At 34.4% G+C, this 23133-nt stretch overlaps 2 protein-coding genes across 2 annotated transcripts; both read left to right on the top strand.

Moving 5' to 3' along the window:
* The first annotated feature begins 165 nt into the window (after positions 1-165).
* Positions 166-3769, top strand: LOC113667604 (uncharacterized). Its single transcript, XM_027183450.2, has 2 exons — positions 166-841; positions 1536-3769. Exons 1-2 carry the CDS (start codon positions 736-738, stop codon positions 2747-2749), a joined length of 1320 nt encoding a protein of 439 aa, XP_027039251.2. The 5' UTR covers positions 166-735; the 3' UTR covers positions 2750-3769.
* Positions 3770-5178: 1409 nt separating this feature from the next.
* LOC113667602 (xylosyl- and glucuronyltransferase LARGE1) lies at positions 5179-23128 on the top strand. The gene is made up of 23 exons (XM_027183448.2): positions 5179-5534; positions 8272-8427; positions 8799-8857; positions 9315-9486; positions 10809-10843; positions 12053-12148; positions 12653-12736; positions 12992-13069; positions 13400-13531; positions 14012-14107; positions 14520-14549; positions 14884-14990; positions 15323-15404; positions 16235-16339; positions 16814-16901; positions 17331-17455; positions 18418-18533; positions 18862-18898; positions 19147-19253; positions 19647-19719; positions 20303-20427; positions 21316-21414; positions 21818-23128. The coding sequence occupies exons 1-23, from the start codon at positions 5417-5419 to the stop codon at positions 21906-21908; spliced, it is 2211 nt and encodes a 736-aa protein (XP_027039249.2). The 5' UTR covers positions 5179-5416; the 3' UTR covers positions 21909-23128.
* Positions 23129-23133: the final 5 nt, after the last annotated feature.

Genomic DNA, 23133 nt, shown 5'->3' on the forward strand with positions numbered 1-23133 from the left:
GGACTTTTTGCGAAAAGTATCGAGAGGGCCGAAAGCTAATAATGGAAGAACATTTATTTCGTTAAATCAACCCTCTTTTAGAGAATCCCTGTGGCCCACTGCATACGTCAAACCGCGGTTTGGGTTAAACCAGCCCATGGGTTAGACCAACAGGGGGAAAAAAATTACTTTCACGGGTGGTAAGAGTCGATCAGGGCTATGATTCCACCCTTTCAAATTGGCGTGCCGGTAGCATCGCCTAGAAGCTACCAGAAGGAAAACTTCTTGTGGTATTTTCACGAAGCCAAAAGTTTTTAATCAGAAAAGACTTCAAGAAGATTCCTTTTAGCTGATGGTCCCGATCAATCTGACTTTATACGTGTAATTTATCACGAAATGACGCAGGTAAAGAACCAGCGTGCTGTATCTCATTCATTCATTGCATCATCCTCTGATATTACCGGTCACGTCTGGAAATATAAACAGGATAATGATTCATCGTGTTTAGAACCTGAGAGAATACAGCGGATGAAACTACAAACACACTATGGACTTGATTGAGAAACACGAATTTACCAAGAAGACTCAATTTCCTACAAGAAGGTCAAGTGACATTTTGCCCCGACGATCAGTAAATACTTTGTGGCATCGTAGTCCCGAAAAAATCGCTCGTAAACTTGCTCAAGCTTGCGAAAACAGTGTAGAAGTAACATATTGTCAAACAAAAATTGAAGGAGACTTTACCAGCAAAGAAATATGTTGGATCAAATGGTGGTGACATTAATGGAAGGCGCCTTCGTATGCGTCGGATTTCCTTATGTCGCAAAATTGTGCAGAAACGTGTTAGATTCGTTGCTCAAAGGTAGGCTCAAATCACTTTTTTCTTTCTTTCTTTGGACCTTTCTCTTTCGCATGGATTAAACAACAAGGAGAAGCAGGAATTTTTTCTTTTTTTCCCATTAATGCAGATAAAAGTACCCAGTCGGGTAAATATGTAAAAACATATATATTTGAAATTTCACATAACCATGCCATGTTTAATAATTTCTCGGAAATGGAGGAAGCAGTTTGCAGCATAACGGTCGAATTACATCATACTTTTTCGGTATAAAATACAATATTCAAAGCTCATGAAAGTCGAACATTTTGAGATCCTTTGTAACTGGTCACTTTGCCGATCTATGCTTGGTCAGGTTCTAACAGACTACAACAGTGCATGACTTTAAGTGATACTAGAGGAGGCTGCCCTTCCCTCCCCCATGTTTGCTACTCTAAAGCAAAAAGGTCGACTACTGCAATCCCGGTTCTTGTTGCATAAGTTCCTTGTTTTGTTCTGATTTGATGAGTGATGAAACTTGTGTTACCAAGGAAGCCAGTTTACAGAGAAATAATTTTAAGACCCTGATGAGACAGAATTCATCAAACAGTTACTTGTTATGACTGCTGATGAATATAATGGTTACTATATTCCTTTGGAGGTATCAGCCAAATTTGAATTTTGGATAATGATAATATTGATTATGATAATTTCATAAACTTCCTCCTATTTTTTTCAGGACCATACTTGCCTTTTTGCAGACCTGCAGTACAAAACAAGGTTCTCCACCAAAACACAACTGAAAGGATGGGGGTAACTGGTCAAGTTTTATCTACTAATGTGCTCATTGGTTTGAAACCACAAACAGAAAACTATATATCTCCACTACATTTTCAAAGCTGTTGGCAATTCTATCCAAATCACTCTGGAACAAACACACTGCAAACATTTTGGGGTAGTAGTATTGGTGAAACAAAGTTGGAAAACTCTACCCAGGTTATGCAGCACAGGTCAAAGAATTGTGAGGAAATGAACATGGCTGCCTGCCAACTGAACAGGCTCAAAGATTTTTATGGTCATTTCAGATCATCCTCTGGCTTTCCAGCTTGTCTTGAAAGTGAACAGCATTGCAACCCGATGGAGATTTCACACAATGTCATGCAGGATGACATTTTAAAAAAGGACTGTAATGAGGCTCAAACAGAGAGGGGATGCAGTGTGGTATCATTCTTGATGTTCCCTGATGCAAAATGTAAGGATGATGATGACAAAGACCAACTAGATTTACCTGTCAATGACTGTGTCTACAATGCAGATGGTCAGCTTGTACGCATGTTTATTTGTTTTGGTACTGAGCAGTCTGATACATCAAGTGTTGCACTTTCAAGTGATTCTGGTTGTACTGACTGGGACTCTGACTCTGAGGATTTTATAATATTTGACAATTCATTTACAGGTGAAGGCAACTGTTGTACAAGGATTGATTTTGTTTGTGGACAGCATGAACTTCCCAAAGAGGGTGAAACAAAATCTGTGCTTCAGTCACCAAGAATGTACTGTGAAGTTTCAGTAGTGGAATCAGTTGATATAAAATTGGATTTCCTTATTCAAGAAATGGTACCACCTAACTTGCATTATGCCTCTGAGAAGTTGACTTCCCAAAGAGAAAGTTGTGAAGAAACAGAGATGAAGAGCAACAAGGATTTCATTTCCAGGAACATTCCTGGTCAAACTGTGTCTGACAATAAAAAGAAAAAGAAAGTTTGCTTTAAACCTGATGATGAACTCACTGTCACTCATCCAATGATTGTCTGGAGCTTTGCTTACAAACAGGCTCGTAAAGGAACCTGGGAGACGGAACAATTGGACCGACTTCGTTTTCAGAAGAGAATTAAGGAACTTGATAAAATTTTAACTCCTGTTTTGCTGGCAAAGATAGGAAATGCTGTTTAATCTTTATAGTTACAGTTTGTAGTGCTTACAAAATAACTACTTGTACATTTCATACATTTTGATAGGAACTATGGACGCTCTAACAAATTATTAAGTATAATATATTAAGTATCTGATTTGTTAGTGCATGCAAGATTCAATTTTTTTATTCTGTTGGCCTATTTTAAGAATCAGCAGTGCTGATTAAGTTATCATCAATTCATGCAATGTGTTTTGATGCTGCTGTAATAATTATCAAATCTTATTTTCTCAAAAAAGAAATGTTGTAGACAGTTAATAACCAATTGTTAAACCATTCGATGAATCATAATACTAAGGGAGTTGGATGAGTTGGAGTTGGAGGAGTTGCAATGAATGAAACAATTATTTAAGCAGTAGCAGATTGTTTGTTTTTGTTTTTGAATGAACTTGAAAAACTGTGATGAAGAAACAGAAGCTATTTTTTAAATATAATATCCATTGAAAAAAGCCAATTTCTTTGTTATTTAAAAGGTGTCCTATGTTCCCCATTATATTAGGATGAAATTTTGTGGCAAAATAAGGCAATTAGATAATTATTATTTTTACTGAACTTTAAATTTCAGTGAAAATTTCTTTAAGGCATTACTGACTTTGTTAAGGTTTCACATGTTTGTTAGGATCTTTGAATGAATACTATAAAGAGGGTAGCAAAGGGGGTGGGAGGTCCTGATTCTGTTTCTTGTGCAAATTTTAGAAAAATTCATGCATTACATATTTAGAAGGGAAAACTTGAAATCTCTCTCCTTTTGAACAAGGTTTCAGGGAAATCTTGACTTTTTCACAAAATAGAGAAAAATTCACTGGTCACATATTTTAAGAGGCAAATCACACCATGTTAATTCTAAAATTCAGTTAATTTTAAAATTTGCATGTCACTCATTAAATTTTGCTCTAGTCACATGTAAACCCTTTGCCTTCCTCAGTTAACTGCAATTTGAAAATGCAACTCTAATCATACTGAAATTTAATACAATAAACTTCAGTCATGCAGCATTGTAAGAATAGACATTTTTTGAGGTTTTTGAAATTAGTTGCACTTCATTTTGCTTGAGGCTTACTTTGGAGCATGGTATATTTTGTAATACATGCTAAATGAAGGTTACACACAGTCTTTACCATAAGACACAGTGGAGTACAGTCACTTAAAACTTTTTCACAACTTACCTTGCTTATATCCAATCCATTGATATCAAGATTGTTTTTCTGGAAATTCCATTTACTTCAGGTTTTTAATGTGAAACAGTAAATTTCAATATTTTTAGAGTTTTAACCAAAAAAAAGATTTTATTCATTTATCACCTGCTTATAGCAGATGATTTTGATTATGTAGCTAGAGTATTTTGGTAAGTAAGACTTGGGATCAGTCCCAGTACGAAAGAGCCTGTGTTCACACAGCACTACATTTTGTCATTAATTTCGAGTGCACCTTGGCAAATTTTCCAGCTGTTGATTGAGGTGAGAAAATCAAGGAAAAAGGAAACATTGAGTAGTATACAAGTAAACTGCTGGTATGCATGATTTATCCCATCTACCCTTTTAATATCTGTTATCAGTAATTCTCTATTTTTGCTTCCTTGCACTTCATTTTAAACTAGTAATAAGAATGACCTATTGAGAAAACAAAGTACCCACTGGCTGATGAATTGGTTGATTCTCATCACCTGTTTGTTGGACAACGTTTCGATTTTGTAACAAGAAATCAAGTATTGGTTACAATTGGGAATGGGGGGGGATGGTTCACATTCTTAGAGAGTTAGCTACTTATTTTCAAAGCACCATAATTTAGCAGATGGCTTGAATGTTTAATTATCGGTGCAATACTTTACTCATTTTTGTTATTTAGAGGATTCAATTAATCTTAACAAGGCAGAGTTTCTTTTTGTTTTTTGTTTTCATTTTTGGGTGGGGGAGGCTGTTAATTTTGACATTACCTGTTGCATATGCATCAGTTGCAAGTTACTTTTGAATTTGTTGTATGTCTTGGTGTGGGCTGTATGTCTTGGCATGTGATGTATGCTGATGAATTCATTTTTGGATCATTCAATTTGAATCATGGATAAATCTGAACCCAGGTTGTTATAGTGAATGAAAATTAAATCTGATAGATCTTGGGAAGTATTGGAATTCTGGACGTTTTTCACTAAATTCCAATCAAATTATGGTGTAGGAGGCATCCATGTGAGCACTTTGTGTAAATAGGGAGTCTTTTATTTCTCTTAACCCTGGGGCAGTTTAAGGTCAGAGATGGGCGTTGCAAAATATAGATATCGGAACTGCTGGAATATTTTTGAAAAGGTTGGTAAATAAAATATTGGTCAGTATTTAGAGATGGGCGTAACATTGCATGCCGAAATACCCACACCCATACCCTCAGGGACTATTTATTAGTTACCAGTCCCTCACTCATTAGTTTGGACATTTACATTTGGCGCCCGCGTGCATAAACATTTGAAATGACAGACGGAGTAGCACCATGGAATTTGTGAAGTTCCCGTGAGGTTATTGCTGTTTTCATTTGGATTCTTCAGTAACTAGACTGTCAAGATACCAAGTGGACGATGGAAGTCAAGTTTGACTGCTGGTTTACTTTTCAAAACACTTTTGATATCGAGTATTGTGGCAAGGATAGGGTTTTTTTCAGATAGTATGCTGACCGCTGGTATGGGATTTGTGAAAATTCGGACCATAGCAGTTTTGTTATCGCTGTCTTTAAGTTCGTCGTTTGTATTATGGTGGATAACACCTCCGGACTACTCCATGAAAGGTAAAATATTAATTCACTTGTCGAATTTCTTGATGTAAGTCCTCTTCAAGGGGCAGTGTGTGGTAAAAAGCGTACACATTTAGCGAGATTCGATCTCCACCTGAACTTTATTACAACTTTTCTTTAAACTATATTTACACTTGCCACTTACGCAATAGTTTGAAACATAACTTAAGAGTTGGGCATGTATGGAACAAACCTTCGAAAATTTAAAAATACGTGGCAAGTATGGGGAAAGCCTGTTTGCCTGTTGTGAAATATATTATTACTATCAAAATGTCCAGAGTTTTTGTGTCTACATGTATGTGAAAATATCTCCATGAATGTGAAAATATCAAGAATATTATTGTATTATTTTATTCCCGTTCGGTCTTTTCTCAACTGATACCACTCAGCTAATTTAGAAGTTGTTTTCAAAGAGATGCTTATCGTCTCTTATTCAAAACAAAGGCGTTATTTTCATAAAATGAAAATTGTATGTCGTATTTGCGGTAACATTTGGAAAATGTCTATCAGAAGGTATGGCCATCTGCGCAAAACTTTGTTAAAAAAATATTACACGAAATTATTAATTGTTTTATGCTTTTTACAACGTTTTTTTTCGTAGGCTAAACAGAACATTCCAGAACTATTTTTCTTTGTAGACGACTGAACATTTTCTTTCCTTGGCACTGTATTTTAATTATTTTGAGTGTCTTTCAGAACGTCTTCCCCATCAACATTAATAATGATTGTTATTGTCTCGTCTTTTTGTGCGAAGCTAATAAAAGAGATGTAATCTGTTCGTATCAAGTTTACGTTGATTAAAATCAAGGGAATGCCTTAGATTTAACGGAAGACAATTTTTCCACTCTCAGAAATGATATTGTTGTTCCACTTCAATACATGTAGATTCTGTTATTGAATTGATCCAATTACCGGTAAATTCTCATTGAAACTTCGAAGACGCAGCTGACAAAACTATTTACAGCAATAAATTACTTGTCTGTGAGAAGTATGCTTTTCCACTGTTTCTTTAGTCTTGAAAAGAAAAATATTTACTTGAAGTGGGCAATGGCCTCTCTGTTTTCCAAACTTAAATGTATGAATGCAGAATTATTGTTATACATGGCAAGGAATGATAACTTTTATCAGTGAAGCAAGCATAGTTCATTAAGGAGGAATTGATTGACATCTATTAGATTTATATCCAGAAGCTTCATTATGGGTTTTGAAGAGGCCTTGGATAGACAAAATGTTCTTTGAACACCCAGCAGAGTCAATTAAAATGCTGATAACAAGATTTCTGATTACCACATTGTGCAATTAAAGTCTACAATAATTGTACATGAAGTGAAGTGTGTGCATGCCTCCTATTAAGTGTTGCAGTTTGTCAACTTGGTTTCTCTCTTTAATATCAGTTTTTTTTTCATTTAGAAGTGGAATAAACTGAACAATTATCTTAATGGTGTATTATTTAAGGGAAATCCTTTGGGTTTAAAGCAGCCGTGAATGTCTTGTAGTGATTTGGGTAACAGTCTTGTGACATTGTTGATTGACATGATACATCTTTTTTTAAGCAAATGTTAATTCCAGTTTTCTTTATTGCTTTTAAAATTGGAAACCAAATGTTGAATAGTCTTTCCTAATGAGAATTTCTGTTAAAAAATGATGGATTGAGGGGTTATTTCTGGAAACTTTGAGGCATCAACAGTCATATTTTGTATTGCTTTTAAAATTACAAACCAAATGGAATTATCTTTCGAATTGAAAAATTTCTTTTAAAAATTGAAGAGTAAGGGGAGTTATTTCTGGAAACTTTGATGCATCAACAGTTCCTATTTTTAGTGCATTATCATGTTTGGTTGAAGTGAGTTCTACGTATGTCGTCAAGTCTTATTTTATGACAAATGGAACTTTCCTGATATTAGACATCATAACCTCAACTTACCTAGTATTAGGAAACAGGTACCCAGACTCTATGAGAGCTATAATTTCAGTATGGTTTTTATGCAGTAAAATATGATGATAAACAAAATTTATCCTGAGATGCAAACAGTACCTTTTTGTGAATAAAAATGACTTACTTTGTGTATTTTTCATGTTTGTTACTTTTTGTTCATAGAGCCATGTCAAAGCTTCATGTACTTTGGCAAGTTTTAGCAAGTTTTACTGCAAGTTGTTCTGCCAAATTACCAATGATGAAAAGCAAATTATCAATAATGAAAAGCTAGCGAACCCAACTGTCTGAGCTGGAAGTTTTATTGATCTAAGAAAAATGGTTTAAACTTAAGGAAATTGTTAATTGATGTTTGGATCTGATAATCATAGGCATTTTAGTTCAATTCTTCTTGAGGTCTAGGATTCATTTTACAGTAAGTGTTTATGAGTTACTTTTCAGGTTTATATGGTTGGCTTATGATTGCCTATAATTTGCCCCAAAATGGCTTTCACAATGTCTTCAGATTTGAACACAGTAAGAACACAGAATTAGTGATTTCTCCTTAATCTCTCAAAAGGTATAATTTTGGGACTGTTTGATTCATTCCCAATCCCGTAGATTCTGGGTTACCAGTGGTGATTGTTGTATGTTTTTTAATTGTATTCAGATTAAGAGCAGTTTAATAGTATTTTCAGATAAGAAAATGTTGACATGGATACCAGTAGGGTTAATTCTAGATGATTGTTTTATTACTCTTCTCTAGTTGTGGTTATCTTTAATTCAAGTATGATATAATGAGAAGTCTGTCTTCAACAGAAAGGGAAACTTCACCACTGATATCAGGCAGAAGGCAGGCTTTCTTAAAAGAGTTTGAAAGAGTTCAGACAGAAAACACAGAATTAAAGAGACAACTTAAACTGGTGCAACAAAGATTAAAAGACCTGTATGAGAGGGATAGCCGCAACCAACAAGGTAGGTTGACATTGGATTCTTGGGAAAGCTGAAATAAGGGTAAACAGTGAGTATGAATATGATGATATTTTTATGTAAAAAGAGTAGGAAAGATGTACTTAACTTTTGGATATTTAACCTTGAATACCAAGTTGCATTCAGCTTCCTTTTGTATATGTACCAAAGGCCTGCCTGATAATCTTTGCTGTAACTAATTCAAAAGAACTGCAGTTTGCCCAGTTCCTTTTATTTAATTAATTCAGATCACATTTAAAGATTGTAAGGTTACTTAATATGATTATGATTTTTATAACTATAGTAATGATGTTAATTACTGCTATTATTATCATAATTGGTACCTTTATGATAATGACCCCTTTTCTTTCTTTCAGCATCACAAGGAAACAAGTCAACTGCATGTGTGAATGACCTTTTCCTTTATCGTTGTGAGGTATGATACGCTACTACTTAGTGCTTTAAACTGCAATCATTGGTCATCCTAGTAAGATGAAAAAAAAGAGATTGTCCAAACTGGAAGAAAAAGCTGCCAATTTAGTGACCTGTGGTCATTTGGCCAGCTAGAATGTAATTAGTACCTAGGTCATTGATCTGAAATTGAAGTGAGATGCACATCTGTATACAATATTTACTCTGTTGACGCCTGGTTGATTCCTTTTTTGAAACATTGCCCCATTACACTGAAATCACCACACAGCAGATACTCAGTACATGTATGTATGTTATAGTTTTTAATGATTTCAAGGAAAAAAATTAATTCAAAATAACTATTTTCTATGTTTTTTGAGAATAATAATATTTTGTTTTTATCCTACTAACAACATGAACTTATATATGTAGTTGTTTTGCTGACTGTAACCCCTATTCAAAAGTATTATTTCCTTTCACAGGTTATACATATTGCAGTGGTCTGTGCAGGTCATGGTGCAAGTCGCCAAGTAGTCACTCTTATTAAGTCTATTCTGTTTCACCGCCGCAATCCACTTCACTTCCATTTCATATCAGATAGCATAGGACAGGAGATTTTGAGTGTCCTTTTTCAGACATGGGCTATTCCAGCAGGTACCACATTTATATTTCTCTGTATATACCTTGGGTCAATTGCTATAACTGACTAATCTAGGTTTGCAATTGAGAAACTAAGTCTATTTACACAATTATGTATCCTGAATGTTTGGGAGAAAATGAAAAAAGTTTCATGCTGGGTGCAGATCAATAGTAAGCCTGAATTACGTCAAGTTGCCTGCAGACTAACCTGCCCAAACTTAAAATTACTTCTCTATTGCCTTAAAATTAGTGTTTATTACTGCAAAGATCCTTCTCATATCCATTTATTAATGCACAGTTCATATATATGATTTTCAGGTATTGACAGATATTAACAAACCAATGAAAGTGTTTGCCAAACAGCATGCATCACTAAGATCCTGAGATCTAGATCCCCTAACAATTGCTTTGATTCTTTGGCTTAAGATATAACACAACGTACACCACAACAAGAAAATGTAACATTTAAACAAAAGAAAAACTTTCTTACTGAAGAATTAGTACACAATTCTGTAGTGTAATAAGTGTCACAAAGGTGTTGGAAGGTGTTCAAAGCATCTATTAAAAGTGTTTGTATGTGAGCGTATGCTGGTTTGTACTGCAATAGTCTAAATTAAGTCAACAGTCTAAAGTCAACAAAATGTTGTTGACACTTCAATTATTAAATTTATCATTATATAAAACATCAAACCTAAGTTTAAACAAGATTAAATCTGTAATGAGCTTACTGAAGTGATTTTATATATGGGCAAGTTGATGTGGGGGAGTTGGTCCATGGGTGAGTTGGTTGGATTCTGTCACCCTACTTGTACACACTGTAGCATATAAATTGGTGATAAAAGAATAAAAGACAAAAAACATCTTTCTTAATTCTTTACTGAGCTTAAAACTTATCATCTCTACTATTTCTATCTACAAATATTACGCTATTGACATTGCTGATACTAGTAGTATGCAGGACGTGTGCCATGTGAACTTCGTAATAAACCTCGCTCACCTTAGAGTCTCTGTGGCTCAGTGGTAGAGCATTGGAGTGTAAATCCGAAAGTCTGAGGTTCGATTCCTCAGAATTTTTTCTTTGTCCCATGTTTGTGACAAGATGAAAAACATCTTTCTCAAATTGGTGATACTTATACCAAACAAAAGGAAGTAAAAAACTGAGTTGGCTACCTTTTTGTTAGTTTTTGTCATATAGGAGTTTGGCTTTGTTTTTTTTTTTAATGATTTCATTTTGGTTATCACAGAAATATTGTGAAACCAGTAGAATAAAGTTGACAATCTGTAAATGCATTTCAGCATGGTGATGATTAATTTACTTTTTTTCTTTCTTTTTACAGTTGATACTAGTTTTTATAGCACTGATTCAATAAAGGTAAGAGGCAGACAATTTCATAAAATTTAATACTTAGCAAGTGCTAACTTGATCTTTTGGTGAATTTATGTCAACAAGAGTAACTGTTATTGGTAATCATGACTGACACTTTGGCAGCTTGTCCAGGTAAAAGTCATCATCAGAGGGCAAAGTTGCTTTTTTTCTGACTTGTTATACTTTATGGGGCTCAAAGGGGTTTTTATGCCAGGGGAGAATGGATCCAAATAAATGTAACCCATGCTTGATCCTCCCCCAAAATTTTGTTGCCTGAGTTGTAAACAATAAGGCAGCCCCAAATAAATTCAAATGAACAAGGCTGAACTTATTTGTTTCCAAAAGTTGAACATGGCCATTTGTGCAGTAAAAAGGGAAATATTACTTATAAAAAGAGCTTTGAGAAAAGTGGAAGTTTGGCCAACAAAGAAAGGCAAAAAAACTTTGGGAGAGTGAAGACTCAACAATGGTGCACTTGCGATTGAGGATTGGACAAATTTACATCTATGCTTCACATGGAGTTAAGTTTTTCTGACAGGTGCAAGGTTATCAAATTAGCTCAGAGATATCTTTCAAAAACTGAGTTTTGGAGGGTCTCCAAACACTGCTACATTGTTGCTATGGCAACAGATGAGGTCTCAAAAACATGCTTAAAAAATTACTCAACAATAGTTTTATTTAAGTGTTGAAAAATTTTCCTGATGATGAGATTGATAGTCTTGTAATCTTTAGTTAGAAGACTCTAAGACTTTGATGGCAGAAAATGTCACTTTCAAGCCTCTTTAAGTCATGGTTCACAAAGAATGATTGTTCAGTTTTGCCATGATTTTATTAGCTGTAAAATTACAGGTAACTTATGTCAGTTGTGATTCTCAACTAGTGGTTAAGATTATAAAATGGCAGCCAATTGCTCTCTTGTGTAAACCATGTGCTATAAATGTCCATTATTACAAGCTACATGTCCACTAAGTAGCTGATGGAAGAGTTCACTTTGAAACAGCTCAATAAAAACAGAGAGATATGCAGAGTAAGAAAATAAAGCCCTTAAATTGTGAGTTTGTTCAGAATCTATTATTGGAACTTCAGATCTCTTCCTTTCTAAAGCTGTGCATGTCAGGAATGTTTTCTTAAGGATCATTTTTGTATCAAGTATTTTTTTTTCAAAAGCAGTGTATTTATGGAGTAATTTGTTATGATTGCAATTTTTTGTTACAGGATAAAGTGTCTTGGATACCTAATAAACATTATTCTGGAATCTTTGGTTTAATGAAGTTGGTGTTAACTGAAGTTCTTCCACAATCGCTTGACAAGGTATGAAGTTAAACTTGTATTTATGTGGTTATCACCAAGTTAACTTTGTGTTTTAGGGAATTTAGGATTACCAGAGAGTGCTAATCAATTCGGTTTATGATTTTTTCCTTCTTAGTTATTTCACTTGACAAGTATTTTATTATCTTGGTTCTATTAAATAGAAAATAAGACATTCCTTTCACTTCAAGTTCTGAGGCCCCTATAAATGTAAGACTGAAATTTGTTATGCATAAGTTATTCCTGACAAATAGAATTAAAAGAAATGTCATATCAAGATTTGAGTTTGGATGGAAATAAAATATTTTTGAAGATGGGGGGGTGTTATTTGGCACTATTTGCAACCCCTACACATCTGGTGAGAGCAAAATTAACTTAACATATAAAAATAAAAACTGAGCATGGTAGAAATAACCCTACCACCTTGTTTAGTTATCACATTTATTATCTGAGATAAATTTTGTATTGTGTTTGTGCTGTCCTTATGGATGTTATATATCGCCATAGGTACTTGTTCTGGATACAGATGTCATATTTGCATCTGATGTGGCTGAACTGTGGAGAATGTTTGATCAACTTACAGGAAGAAAGGTCAGAATCAACATGGTGGTTATCTTTTGGATTTTATTGTTGGCCCATTTGTATTCTTTGTGTAATTCTCTAAGGGAAATTGTTGTTATGGCATGTGCCCCTCTGTCCTATCTGTTGTGTATGGGTATGTTGCTGCCTCTTGAGTTTTGGGTGAACTGTGCCCATGAGTCGCAATAATTTTAACACTTGAATAATGAAACTGATGTATTTATTTACTTTTTTCAACTTTTTTTTGCTTTCTTGATTTCTGTTAAGGCTATTGGTCTTGTAGACAACCAAAGTGATTGGTATCTTGGCAAATTATGGAAAAACCATAAACCCTGGCCTGCTTTGGTGAGTCTTTAAATTGTTTAAATTTAAAGCAGTGATGCTTTTTAACTGTCAGTTGTGAATGCTTTGGGAGTAGATGGTAGTATTATGGAATTGTTCACTGGTGAGGTGGAGAGATGTCCTGAAATGGAATGTTGGAAATGGTGTGGACAGATATTTGAAAACCCTAAAGGGATGTGCTGTAAAAGTAAGGTGTTTCCCAGTATAGCACAAAATAGTGATCCTGGTGGGTTTGAACTCATTCCTTTCCATCCAGAATCCAGTGTGCAAACCATTAGGTGACTGCATGAACCTTGGGCACAGGAATTTTAATTTTTATGCTTATTTATTTAGGGGAGAGGGTTCAACACAGGAGTTATACTTCTGGACCTGTTCAAGTTGCGCCAAGATAAGTGGACCAGTCTGTGGAGACTGACTGCTGAGAGGGAACTTATGAACATGCTGGCCACCTCTCTTGCAGATCAGGTGAGCTCATAATCCTTTCTTTTACAGTAACATGTGGCTATGTTGGACTGGTGGTTTTTTTTTTAGAATAAGAGAGTCAATTATTTCAACCTTTGGAAAATCACTCAAGGCTCTAATTGTGGACCTGACATCCAATTAGAGGTCCCTCCCCCCCCCCCCCCCCCAAAAAAAAAAAAAAAAAACTATGACAGCTTAACATTTTACCTTTACAGTAAATGGCAAAAAATACTTTGGGGGAAGTTAGCTCATGTCTGACATGTACAAAATGGATCTTGAGGATCTCCTGGTAATTCCTGAATCACTATGTGGGATACCTGTGGCAGACCATGGCAAAAATTTGCTTGAGTGTTGTTGTCATCAGATATAGAAATTAGCCTCATGCCTATGCTTCTCACTGAAGTTAGGCTCAATGTTAAATGAATCCAAAATTTATATCCTTCCATAACTTATTAAGTAGATGTTTGTGTGTTTCTTTTGAAGGACATATTTAATGCAGTGATAAAGAGTAATCCCCATCTAGTGTTAAAACTGCCATGTACATGGAATGTTCAGCTTGGAGACAACACTCGCAGTGCTGTGAGTACTTTCCTTTTATGTCATCCAGTAATTAGTGTCATATGTCTGTATAGGTAGCTGTCATTACACATTTAGTGCAGCAACTGTATTAAGTACATGTAAACAAAGAAAATAGTCATCAGTTGATAGAGCTCTTGTCAAATGGAACACTTTTTAAAGGCTCTGATAAACAAGCAGCAAATCACCAAATGCCATATGGTAGGAGAACATAAGGCAGATATTTACAGATTGCAGATGAGACTACTGGTCAGGTTACAAGTCCTGCATTTTAACTATGTAGCATGCTTACCCCTGCAGTTTGCAATATGTAGTAGTGAAATAAATGAGGCATCCTGTTGTAATTATGCCTCTAACAAAGTAAAAAAAGACGCAAAAATACTAAGAATCATCTTCTTGTATACCATATTTACAGAACTGTTACAAGGATGTCTCTGAATTAAAGGTGAGCTGAAAGTTTCGTTTTTTTTTTTCAAAATTGGCAGTTATGTATTGTATAGATATTCTTATTAAAATAACCATGACACTAATTGACAAATCAAGTGCTATAAATATTTTTTAGAATTATTATAATAGTTTAATTTATTATTTGGTTTTTCTGATTTATTTCTGAGACAAATTTATTTACTCTCTCAATCTTGATTGAAGTTTTATTTATCAGTGATTAGTTCTGCATGTGAGGGGGCCTCTTAATCTCTAGTCGAAGCACACATTTCTCAGCTCACAAAACCTCCCATAGAAAGCTGAGGCATTAAGTTTGTTTCCATATCACCATGTAGGTTATTCACTGGAACTCCCCGAAAAAGCAGCTTGTGAAGAACAAGTATGAAGAGTTTTTCAGGAACTTGTATTTGACTTTCTTGGAATATGATGGTAACTTTTTAAGGTAAGTTAACAGATCTCATATCAAATTATATTAAAAGAATCTGTGGGTACCAACAGAAGTGTCAGTGTTCTTAACTTGAATAAATTATGGTGATCCCCTAGAGCCCCATTTACTGAAAAGAAGGGGCACTGAAAGAACTTGAACAAGTCAAAAAGTTTTAGTTTTAACAGCATTCTGCAACTGGCAACAGAAAAATGTGAGCCACCAATCCAAAACATCAGTGCTTATTTGGGGGTTGATGGCAAGAAACTTCATTGATTAATGACTCACTATATAATCAAGAAGAATCAGTGTTTCAATGATTAGAGATTTGTGACATCTACTGTTACTAGGCGATGGATATTCTCTTGTGATGAAAATGATACAAAGTTGAATAACACAACAGATGGAGCTAGGCAGCAGCCATCAGACAAGGTAACAGACAGTTATTTTTCTCTAGAGGGTTGTAGTGCTTTTCTAATAGACCATAAACACAAGGTTCTCAGGAGCAGTTGTGAACTATTGGTCAAGGGCAAATAAATGCAGTAGATGATCACAAGATGCTTAAGTATTGTAAACTCATTTACGTACAGCCATAGATTTACAAAATTTTAAGGTTCTAGCCCTCTGAATATTTTTTAACTTGAAGTTATGTTACAATAATCATCAGTTAATGGAATTTCTTTTTCCTTTTTACTAAGATCATGTGACCTGGAAAAAGGTTCATACTGGTTTAATTGCTCTTACACAGTACACTCAAATTGTGTTAGGTGGCTAACAATCTTAAACTCATTCCCACATAACTGTGCGTTTTCATGGAAAATGACAGTTCATTCAGCTGAACTTCCATTGATTGATTACTTAGAGATTATTAATTTTATAAAAACAAACCCAGTAATCCAGTGGGTAAACAAAAATGTTTGTCATAATTGAACTTGGGTATTGCAAAATATTTTGCTTCTTAAGTGTCACACAGATCAGTTATCTTCCTCAGTCAGTTTTGGCTTTGGCAAATAATCAGTTGCAATCAAAATATTTGGCTCAACCCTATCAAAATGTTCGTAGCTTGCATTTTTTTTTCAAGTGGTAGCTTTCTAAAAAATGAAGTAAATTTTGCAAGGATGTTGATTTATCTCTTTAGATCTTTGATAACCTTAGTAGCCCTGAATTTGAGTGAGGCAATCCTTCATCTTATATGTATGGACATATAGATAATGATGTGTGCTGAAGGAAAAGTGTAAATTAATTGCTGTGTTTACATTCAGAGTGCAGGAAACGTGGACAGTGAGGATGCATGCTATGAATTTAAGCAAGAGCAAGATTTGACACACAGGACTCATCTATACTATCTTGATTATGATTTTTCACAGGTAAGCTGAATTGCACTTTTGTAAGCTTCAGATTGTTTGGTAAAATGGAGGTGAATTGCTCGATTTTTTTTTTTTTTTTTTTTTTGATGAGGGTGCAATCAGAAATAATTGAGTGGGATCATGTTTATTCTTATTCCTGAATGTTTTACGGACCTTTTTGCTTTTCCTCAATTAGATAAGCAAGGGGAAGAAAAGAGTAATTGAAAGAAGATTATTGTTTTCTGTTATAAAAAAGAAGGAAATAAGTGATATATAAAGATTTAAGCTTGTCATATTGTTTATCGTAAATGGAACAAATAAGGCATGTAAGGTGTTATCATTTTTAAAACTGAATGACACCCTGTCTGTGAAAGTAGTAGGTTATCAACCTTTCAATTCACTTATCACATCCTGTTCACAATTATATAATCATGTTGATCTCTCTGAATAAAGCTCACTTCTGCATAACTGACTCTTGGTGTGTCTAATTGACAGGCTGTTGAGCCCTCAGATGTTACACTTGTAGTGCAGCTTTCCATTGACAGGCTACAGATGATTGAGACTATTTGTCTCCATTGGGAAGGTAAAAGTGAAAGTGAAAGTTGTCTCTCTTTCAGTGAAGGAAGTGTTACAGATTCTTTCAAAGACTTCAAGAAGAGCCAAAAACAAAATAGACACAGGAAAACATTAATTTTAATTAGTAATAAAGATAGCTAAATCATGTGATGGGTCAGAAATCCATGGCAAGTTTGTTGGCTGATACAACAAATAAACTCCTAAGTGTTAAAAATAAAATGCAAAATTAAAACTGCTTTTCTTAGAAATAACACAGTAACTGTAACAATGTATTCCATTTACCTCTACTGTTCAATGTGCTGGACCAATATTGTCACTAAATATTTGATACCATTGTAACCAAAGTTTTGGTGGAAGATCTTGATACCATTCAAAAGATATCAATTCTTTCAACACTGCTTGGGACTTGACCATTTTATCCAATGCCCTGTTTCAGGTCCCATCAGTTTAGCTTTGTACATGTCTGACAGTGAGGCACAACAGTTCCTAAGCTATGTTCAGAGCTCAACTGAATTAGTGAAAAGAAAAAATGTAGGATATCACATTGTCTTCAGGGAAGGAGTAAGTAAATAATGTTCTGTTTGATTTTTTTCACCATAAACAGGTAATACCAGTCGCTTTTTCATTATTTTAAATTTGCAAAATTAATGGTGTTATATGCACTTTGATTTCTCAAATACCCTTGCACTGATATGCCCAAATGTTCCCATCAGGTCTGCTGGTTTTCAGTCTGATAAAACCTTCTAAAAGTTAGTGAGCTACAGACTCTTGTTTTCTCCCAAACAGAAAGTGGTATTCTCAAGTATTATTTACTATTATGACATAACTTAGACATAACATGTACTCTGATTGTTCAAAAATCTATTGAATATTTACCTGTATTCCCATAGAAAACTGAAACAGTGCCCACATTGGGCAAATTCTTTGATTTTAATTTGTTTAAACAGCTTCCTAGGCTTGCAGACTTTTAAAACTTTCTGTACAGATTATCAGATTGCAATTGCAGTGTTAGGCCAGTTCTGGTGACAAAATTGCACTATTTATAGTAGTATTCCTCATTATCACTTAATAATTTGTGCCTTCATCTTGCATGTTGCCATTTCTCCCTAGTTTTCTTAGTTTTCACTTGGCAATAAATTATAATTACAGTCTTCATTCTTCTGGCTGGCAGTTCGTCTAGTTTCTGAGACTTGGATTGGATTATGGCACTTTTTGACAGGTTTCATGGGAATCAGCAACCTGACTGCAAACTAAGATTAAATATATATTTCTCTCTGACAAACTTCACTCATCTTTGTGTCATAACATGATGATCATGTAGAGCCTACTTACACATTGTATTCTTGATGAATGGATGAAAACAGTGAATTAGTTCAATCTGTTTCTTTTAGCTATGGTCATTTACTATCCTAATTTTTAAGATGTCAGCTTCCCTATGCATTAACAGATAGTAATTGTCAATCTTAAGTGTTAGTATGATGCCTCATCTTTTATCTCAACTGGGTTTCTAACCTCTTTTTCAGCAATTTTATCCAGTAAACTACCTCAGAAACATTGCTTTGGAACATGTGCACACTCCATTTGTATTTTTGAGTGACATTGATTTTGTACCAGGGCCAGGAGCATATAGCTCTATGAGGTTTGTTGAAACATAAAACATCACTTTTTAGTGTTCTTTCTTTACTGAATCTGAATTATCTAAATGTCAGGCCAGTTATCTGCAAGAAGTACATGTTCTATTTGTTCCAAAAAATCAACTGATTAATTTGTTTTTTAACTTGATCATATATCCGTGTTTGGTAGGAATCAATGAAAGGCATCATGTCATCCAGTTTTTTTCTCACCCATGAGGAGCAGGGTCATGGTTGATCAGTCATATTATAATAGTATTTAATATGTACTACCCTTTAAGCATTTTCAAATTTCCATCAGCCCACAGCAGTAACTTTCCATAATTGTTTGAACAGGCAATGGTTGAAAACAGCTTCAAACATGAACAAAAAGGTCAGTTGATATTAATGATTGAAGGTTTTGGCAAAAGAGGGGTCTGTCAAATTTAACTATTGTGTAACATGTTGGAAATCATGTATCAGTATAACTTTGAGCTTGTGTCTTAAAGGTATTGATATAATGTTCTATTCTTACCCCTGAGTTTAAAACCCCACTATGGTAGTGAAAGAAAGGTAAATCCACTGAGCACCAGCCTATTTCAGATTTAAAAATAGTAGGTAATACTTTGTATTTGTTTGCAGGCATTTGTTGTTCCAGCCTTTGAGACTCTTCACTACAAATTAGATTTTCCAAAGACAAAAGCACAGTTGCTGTCTCAGTGGGACCTGGGCTCAATATTTACATTTAGGTGGGTTCAATAAGGGATTATAACTTTTTCATTTTCAATGAAGCCCATTTTTTTCAAAGAGGCCATTTATCAGACTGAAATCATAAAATGGTGGAAGGAGATGAAATTATTATATTTTAGAGCAGATAGTTAAGAACCTATGATCAAGACATAAAATATATCATTGAAAGAATTTTGTTCTTGTAGTAATTGCATATTAAGAAATTAAATGTTTATTTTACTATCATGATTATTGATGCAGAATTCTCTTCCTTGCAACATGCAGAGAATGTAAGTTTGTTACAGGTTATGATTGAAAAATCCACACCCAGGTAGTGTGTCACAAGTGTTAATGGTGTGAAGGATTAGTCAGATGACCAATGTTTCATCTGACATTTCTTGATCTTTATCCAGACACCATGAGTGGAGTAAAGGTCATGCAGCAACCAATTATGCCAAGTGGAGAACAGCTACCACCCCATACACTGTAAGTAGTGGCAGTAAGAACATTATATCACATTGTTACTAATATTATTTGACTTTACTTCACAGAATGGTGTAATCTGAATTTGTCGCTTGACCCACACATTCATAGCTGCATCATAGTGTACTCTTATAAATGAAACATTGAATTTGAATCATAAAAATGGAAACATCAGGAAACTTTCTGACTGTGATCTAGAAAATTTTGACCTTAATATGATGCAAAAGACAGGCACAGAGTCTCGCAAGCACAAAAATAATTCTGCAATCGAAACTTTCCTTTTTTTTTTTTGGAGTTGGAACAGTAAAAAATGCAACTTGTCTTTTCTCATTTCTGTTTTTCTTTAAGTTATGGAACTAAGTGGCATGATTGCAGCAGGCCCAGATTGCTTTTCCTGGACTGGCTCACGTCAGCCTGTCCTGCCTTGCACATGTCAGCTGTCACTATGGTCTTCTTTGGGATTGCCCAAGTGGGGTGGGACAGTTCGTGTGATAATACTAGCTAATCATTATTCAATAAATTAAAACTACTTTTTAAAATCAATTTCATTTTATGTAAAGCATTTGTTTAAATTTATTCATTACAGATTCAGTGGGAAGAAGATTTTGAGCCTTACATAGTTGTAAGGAATAATATCAGCAGATATGACAAACGTTTTGTTGGATTTGGTTGGAATAAAGTAGCTCACATAATGGAATTACAAGCTCAGGGGTAAGTTAAATATGTTAGAATTGCCATAATAAGCAGTCTACTTGATGGTGAGTTAATTGAAGAAATAGAATTGTCTTCAAATAAAAATTAAATTGTATATTTAGACAACAAATTTAAAATTAACTTCAGTCTAGACTTTGGTAGATACTTTTTAAAAGATGAGGTGTTTTTCGTGAGTCACTAAGAGCATTCCCATACTTGAAGCTTTATTGTGACAGTATAATAATTATTATATACAGTGATTATATCCTGGAAATAAACTGTATATAATGGGAAGTTTCCCAACCCCTTATTTTTATTTCAGCCAATGGAAAAAAAGTATATATTTCTTGTGATCTCATTAGTGGAAAAAAATCATAATTCAGTACTGGTGCCCTAAATGCTCCAACTTTACCCCACAGTAAGGGAAAATACCACAGATATGGTGGGCTAAATTTTAGTGTGCTGGACTCCATGAGATAAGCCACAGTCAAATGAGCCACTTAATTTGACAGCTGCAGGACTTCACTTTTAATCTATAAGCATTCTTTAAATTACATGACTTTGTTTACCATAATTTTGGATTGTGTGATGTTGTGTGTTTATCCACATGTGCAATCTCAACCATGGGAAACTTGAGAGTTATGATCATTATGGTGATGCCACTACTAATAGCAACTTGAGACAAATAGTTCAGATTTAAAATGGCTGTGTTTTTTACCATCTTTTTGCATATATACTTACATACTTGCATATATATACTAACTTGTTTCCTATTATGTCTTTCAAACTTGAGTGTATATGGTATTGTCAATTTAAGGGCAACATGGTGTGTAGAGATTATTACTTCATAGGGGCAGTATTTTCAACTCAGTGTTATCAAAGCTTATACCTAGTTTTTGTTCACAGGTATGAATTTGTAGTTTTACCAAATGTGTTCAGCATACACATGCCACACTCACCTTCATTTGATATATTTAAATTCAGATCCAGTGCATTGTACAGAAGGTGAGTGCAAATTTACAATCTTGTGAAATATTGAAACTGTCTGAAAGTTTGAAAAAAATTCTAGGCCTGTATGGGATTTTCACTTTATCTCAAGTAGTGTTCAGTACTGGGAAGATTGCTTTCATATCCACTTCTTTATTGGAAATTCACACATATGATTTTCATTTATGACATGCATTCATACACCACTTCATGGGTTTATTTGGAACCAACATAATGACCAGCTCTCAGTTGGCTTGTTAGCTCAGTTGGTAGAGCACTGCATCAGTATCACAGAGGTCATGGGTTTAAATCTTGTACAGGCCTGAATTTTTTTCAGGCCTTATTTTCATTACTGCAAAGATCACTTTCATATTCATTTCTTCTCATTGATAGTGGTGACCTGTTGAATTTTTTTTCACAGATGCCTCAGTAGATTAAAACAAGAATTTGTTCAAGATATGATAACAAAGTATGGAAGGGAACATTTGGGAGATGTGGACATGGATAGTTAACAACTGTTATCTTGATTTGTTTTTAGTCATGTTTATAATATTTTAAATCTGTCAGTTTTAATTAGCAGTTGAAAACAAAATACTTTTTATTTAAACAAGCTTGGAGAAAGTTTTACTTGGTAACAAACCAAGTGCTGAGGGGGTTTTATGTCATGATTCCTAGATCAGAGCAGAACAGCTGTATCATTACTGGAAGAACAAGGTAGCATCACAGCTGTTTGTGTTGTAGTAAAATAGAGCTAACTCTTTACACCCTAACATAGGTGTTCTTATTCTCCTTGTTGTTCCCTATACATTTCCATTGAGGCTGACATGGAGAATTTGTTCACCTTTCAAGTGCTTCTCCAGTTGTCTTATTGGCAATCATTTCCTTTATTCTCATGACCTTAGAGTTTGATTCAGCAGTAATACTCAAGAAGAAATTAGATGCCAACCATTCTTAGTGGTTAAAGGGTTGACCCTTTCTTAGCCAACCCAAAGCTTAGTTTAAACATGCTTGGCACAGATGAAAGTGGTATGAAAACAGCTATAGATATAGTTTTGTTTTGTAATACATGCAATTAAGCTGAGTTAGTTACAAACTGTAATAAATAACAACTGTCTTCACTTCATTTCCAAATTCAATTAAATCAAAGGCACTCTTTTAACTTACAAACTTTCATATTTCAGTGAACACACTGTTGATACATGAACTAAACTTTTAATAACAATTCAAAAGCAGTAGTTTTATAGGGTTTTTTTTTTTTTAAAGGTTTTACTTAAATTGAATCCTTACACATATTCTGATACTTATAGCTATTTTATGAGGGGATAGAACCTGCAATAGTTGAAGTTACAGTTATTTATTTTTATGTGTACCAACAGCATATGTGTTATTTGAGAGATGCATGAAGAGCATTGTTTACTATAAATTTCCTGTCAGTGGCCATCATTCTTTGTTGTTGCAGTGCTGACTATGTTCTCTTCTGAATCTATTTTTGTTACAGTGATGAGTGAAAATCAGTCAGGTTGCATCCACAAAATACAAATAAAAATTATTTACCCTTGAATTTCAAATCCATGTAGGTAATTCTAATTTATTTTCACGGAAATTTTATTTTATTTACACAAGGGTTGAGGTTAGTTGTCACAAATTATTTGATAAATCCATGATCTATAAAGTAATAAATTGTAATAAAAAATATTCAAATGATTCAACCAATAAAATATTATCAAGATGCTTCAC

The sequence above is a fragment of the Pocillopora damicornis genome, chromosome 10 (assembly GCF_964200805.1).
Source record: "Pocillopora damicornis chromosome 10, jaPocDami1.2, whole genome shotgun sequence".
NCBI classification, from domain to species: Eukaryota; Metazoa; Cnidaria; class Anthozoa; order Scleractinia; family Pocilloporidae; genus Pocillopora; species Pocillopora damicornis.

Excerpts from the sequence above, each read along its gene's own strand:
- LOC113667604 (XM_027183450.2), top strand. The coding sequence starts at position 736 with ATGTTGGATCAAATGGTGGTGACATTAATGGAAGGCGCCTTCGTATGC. Across the intron at positions 842-1,535 it reads GTTAGATTCGTTGCTCAAAG|GACCATACTTGCCTTTTTGC; the intron begins GTAGGCTCAAAT and ends TATTTTTTTCAG.
- LOC113667602 (XM_027183448.2), top strand. The coding sequence starts at position 5,417 with ATGCTGACCGCTGGTATGGGATTTGTGAAAATTCGGACCATAGCAGTT. Across the intron at positions 18,899-19,146 it reads CTTCAAACATGAACAAAAAG|GCATTTGTTGTTCCAGCCTT; the intron begins GTCAGTTGATAT and ends ATTTGTTTGCAG. Across the intron at positions 21,415-21,817 it reads TCCAGTGCATTGTACAGAAG|ATGCCTCAGTAGATTAAAAC; the intron begins GTGAGTGCAAAT and ends TTTTTTTCACAG.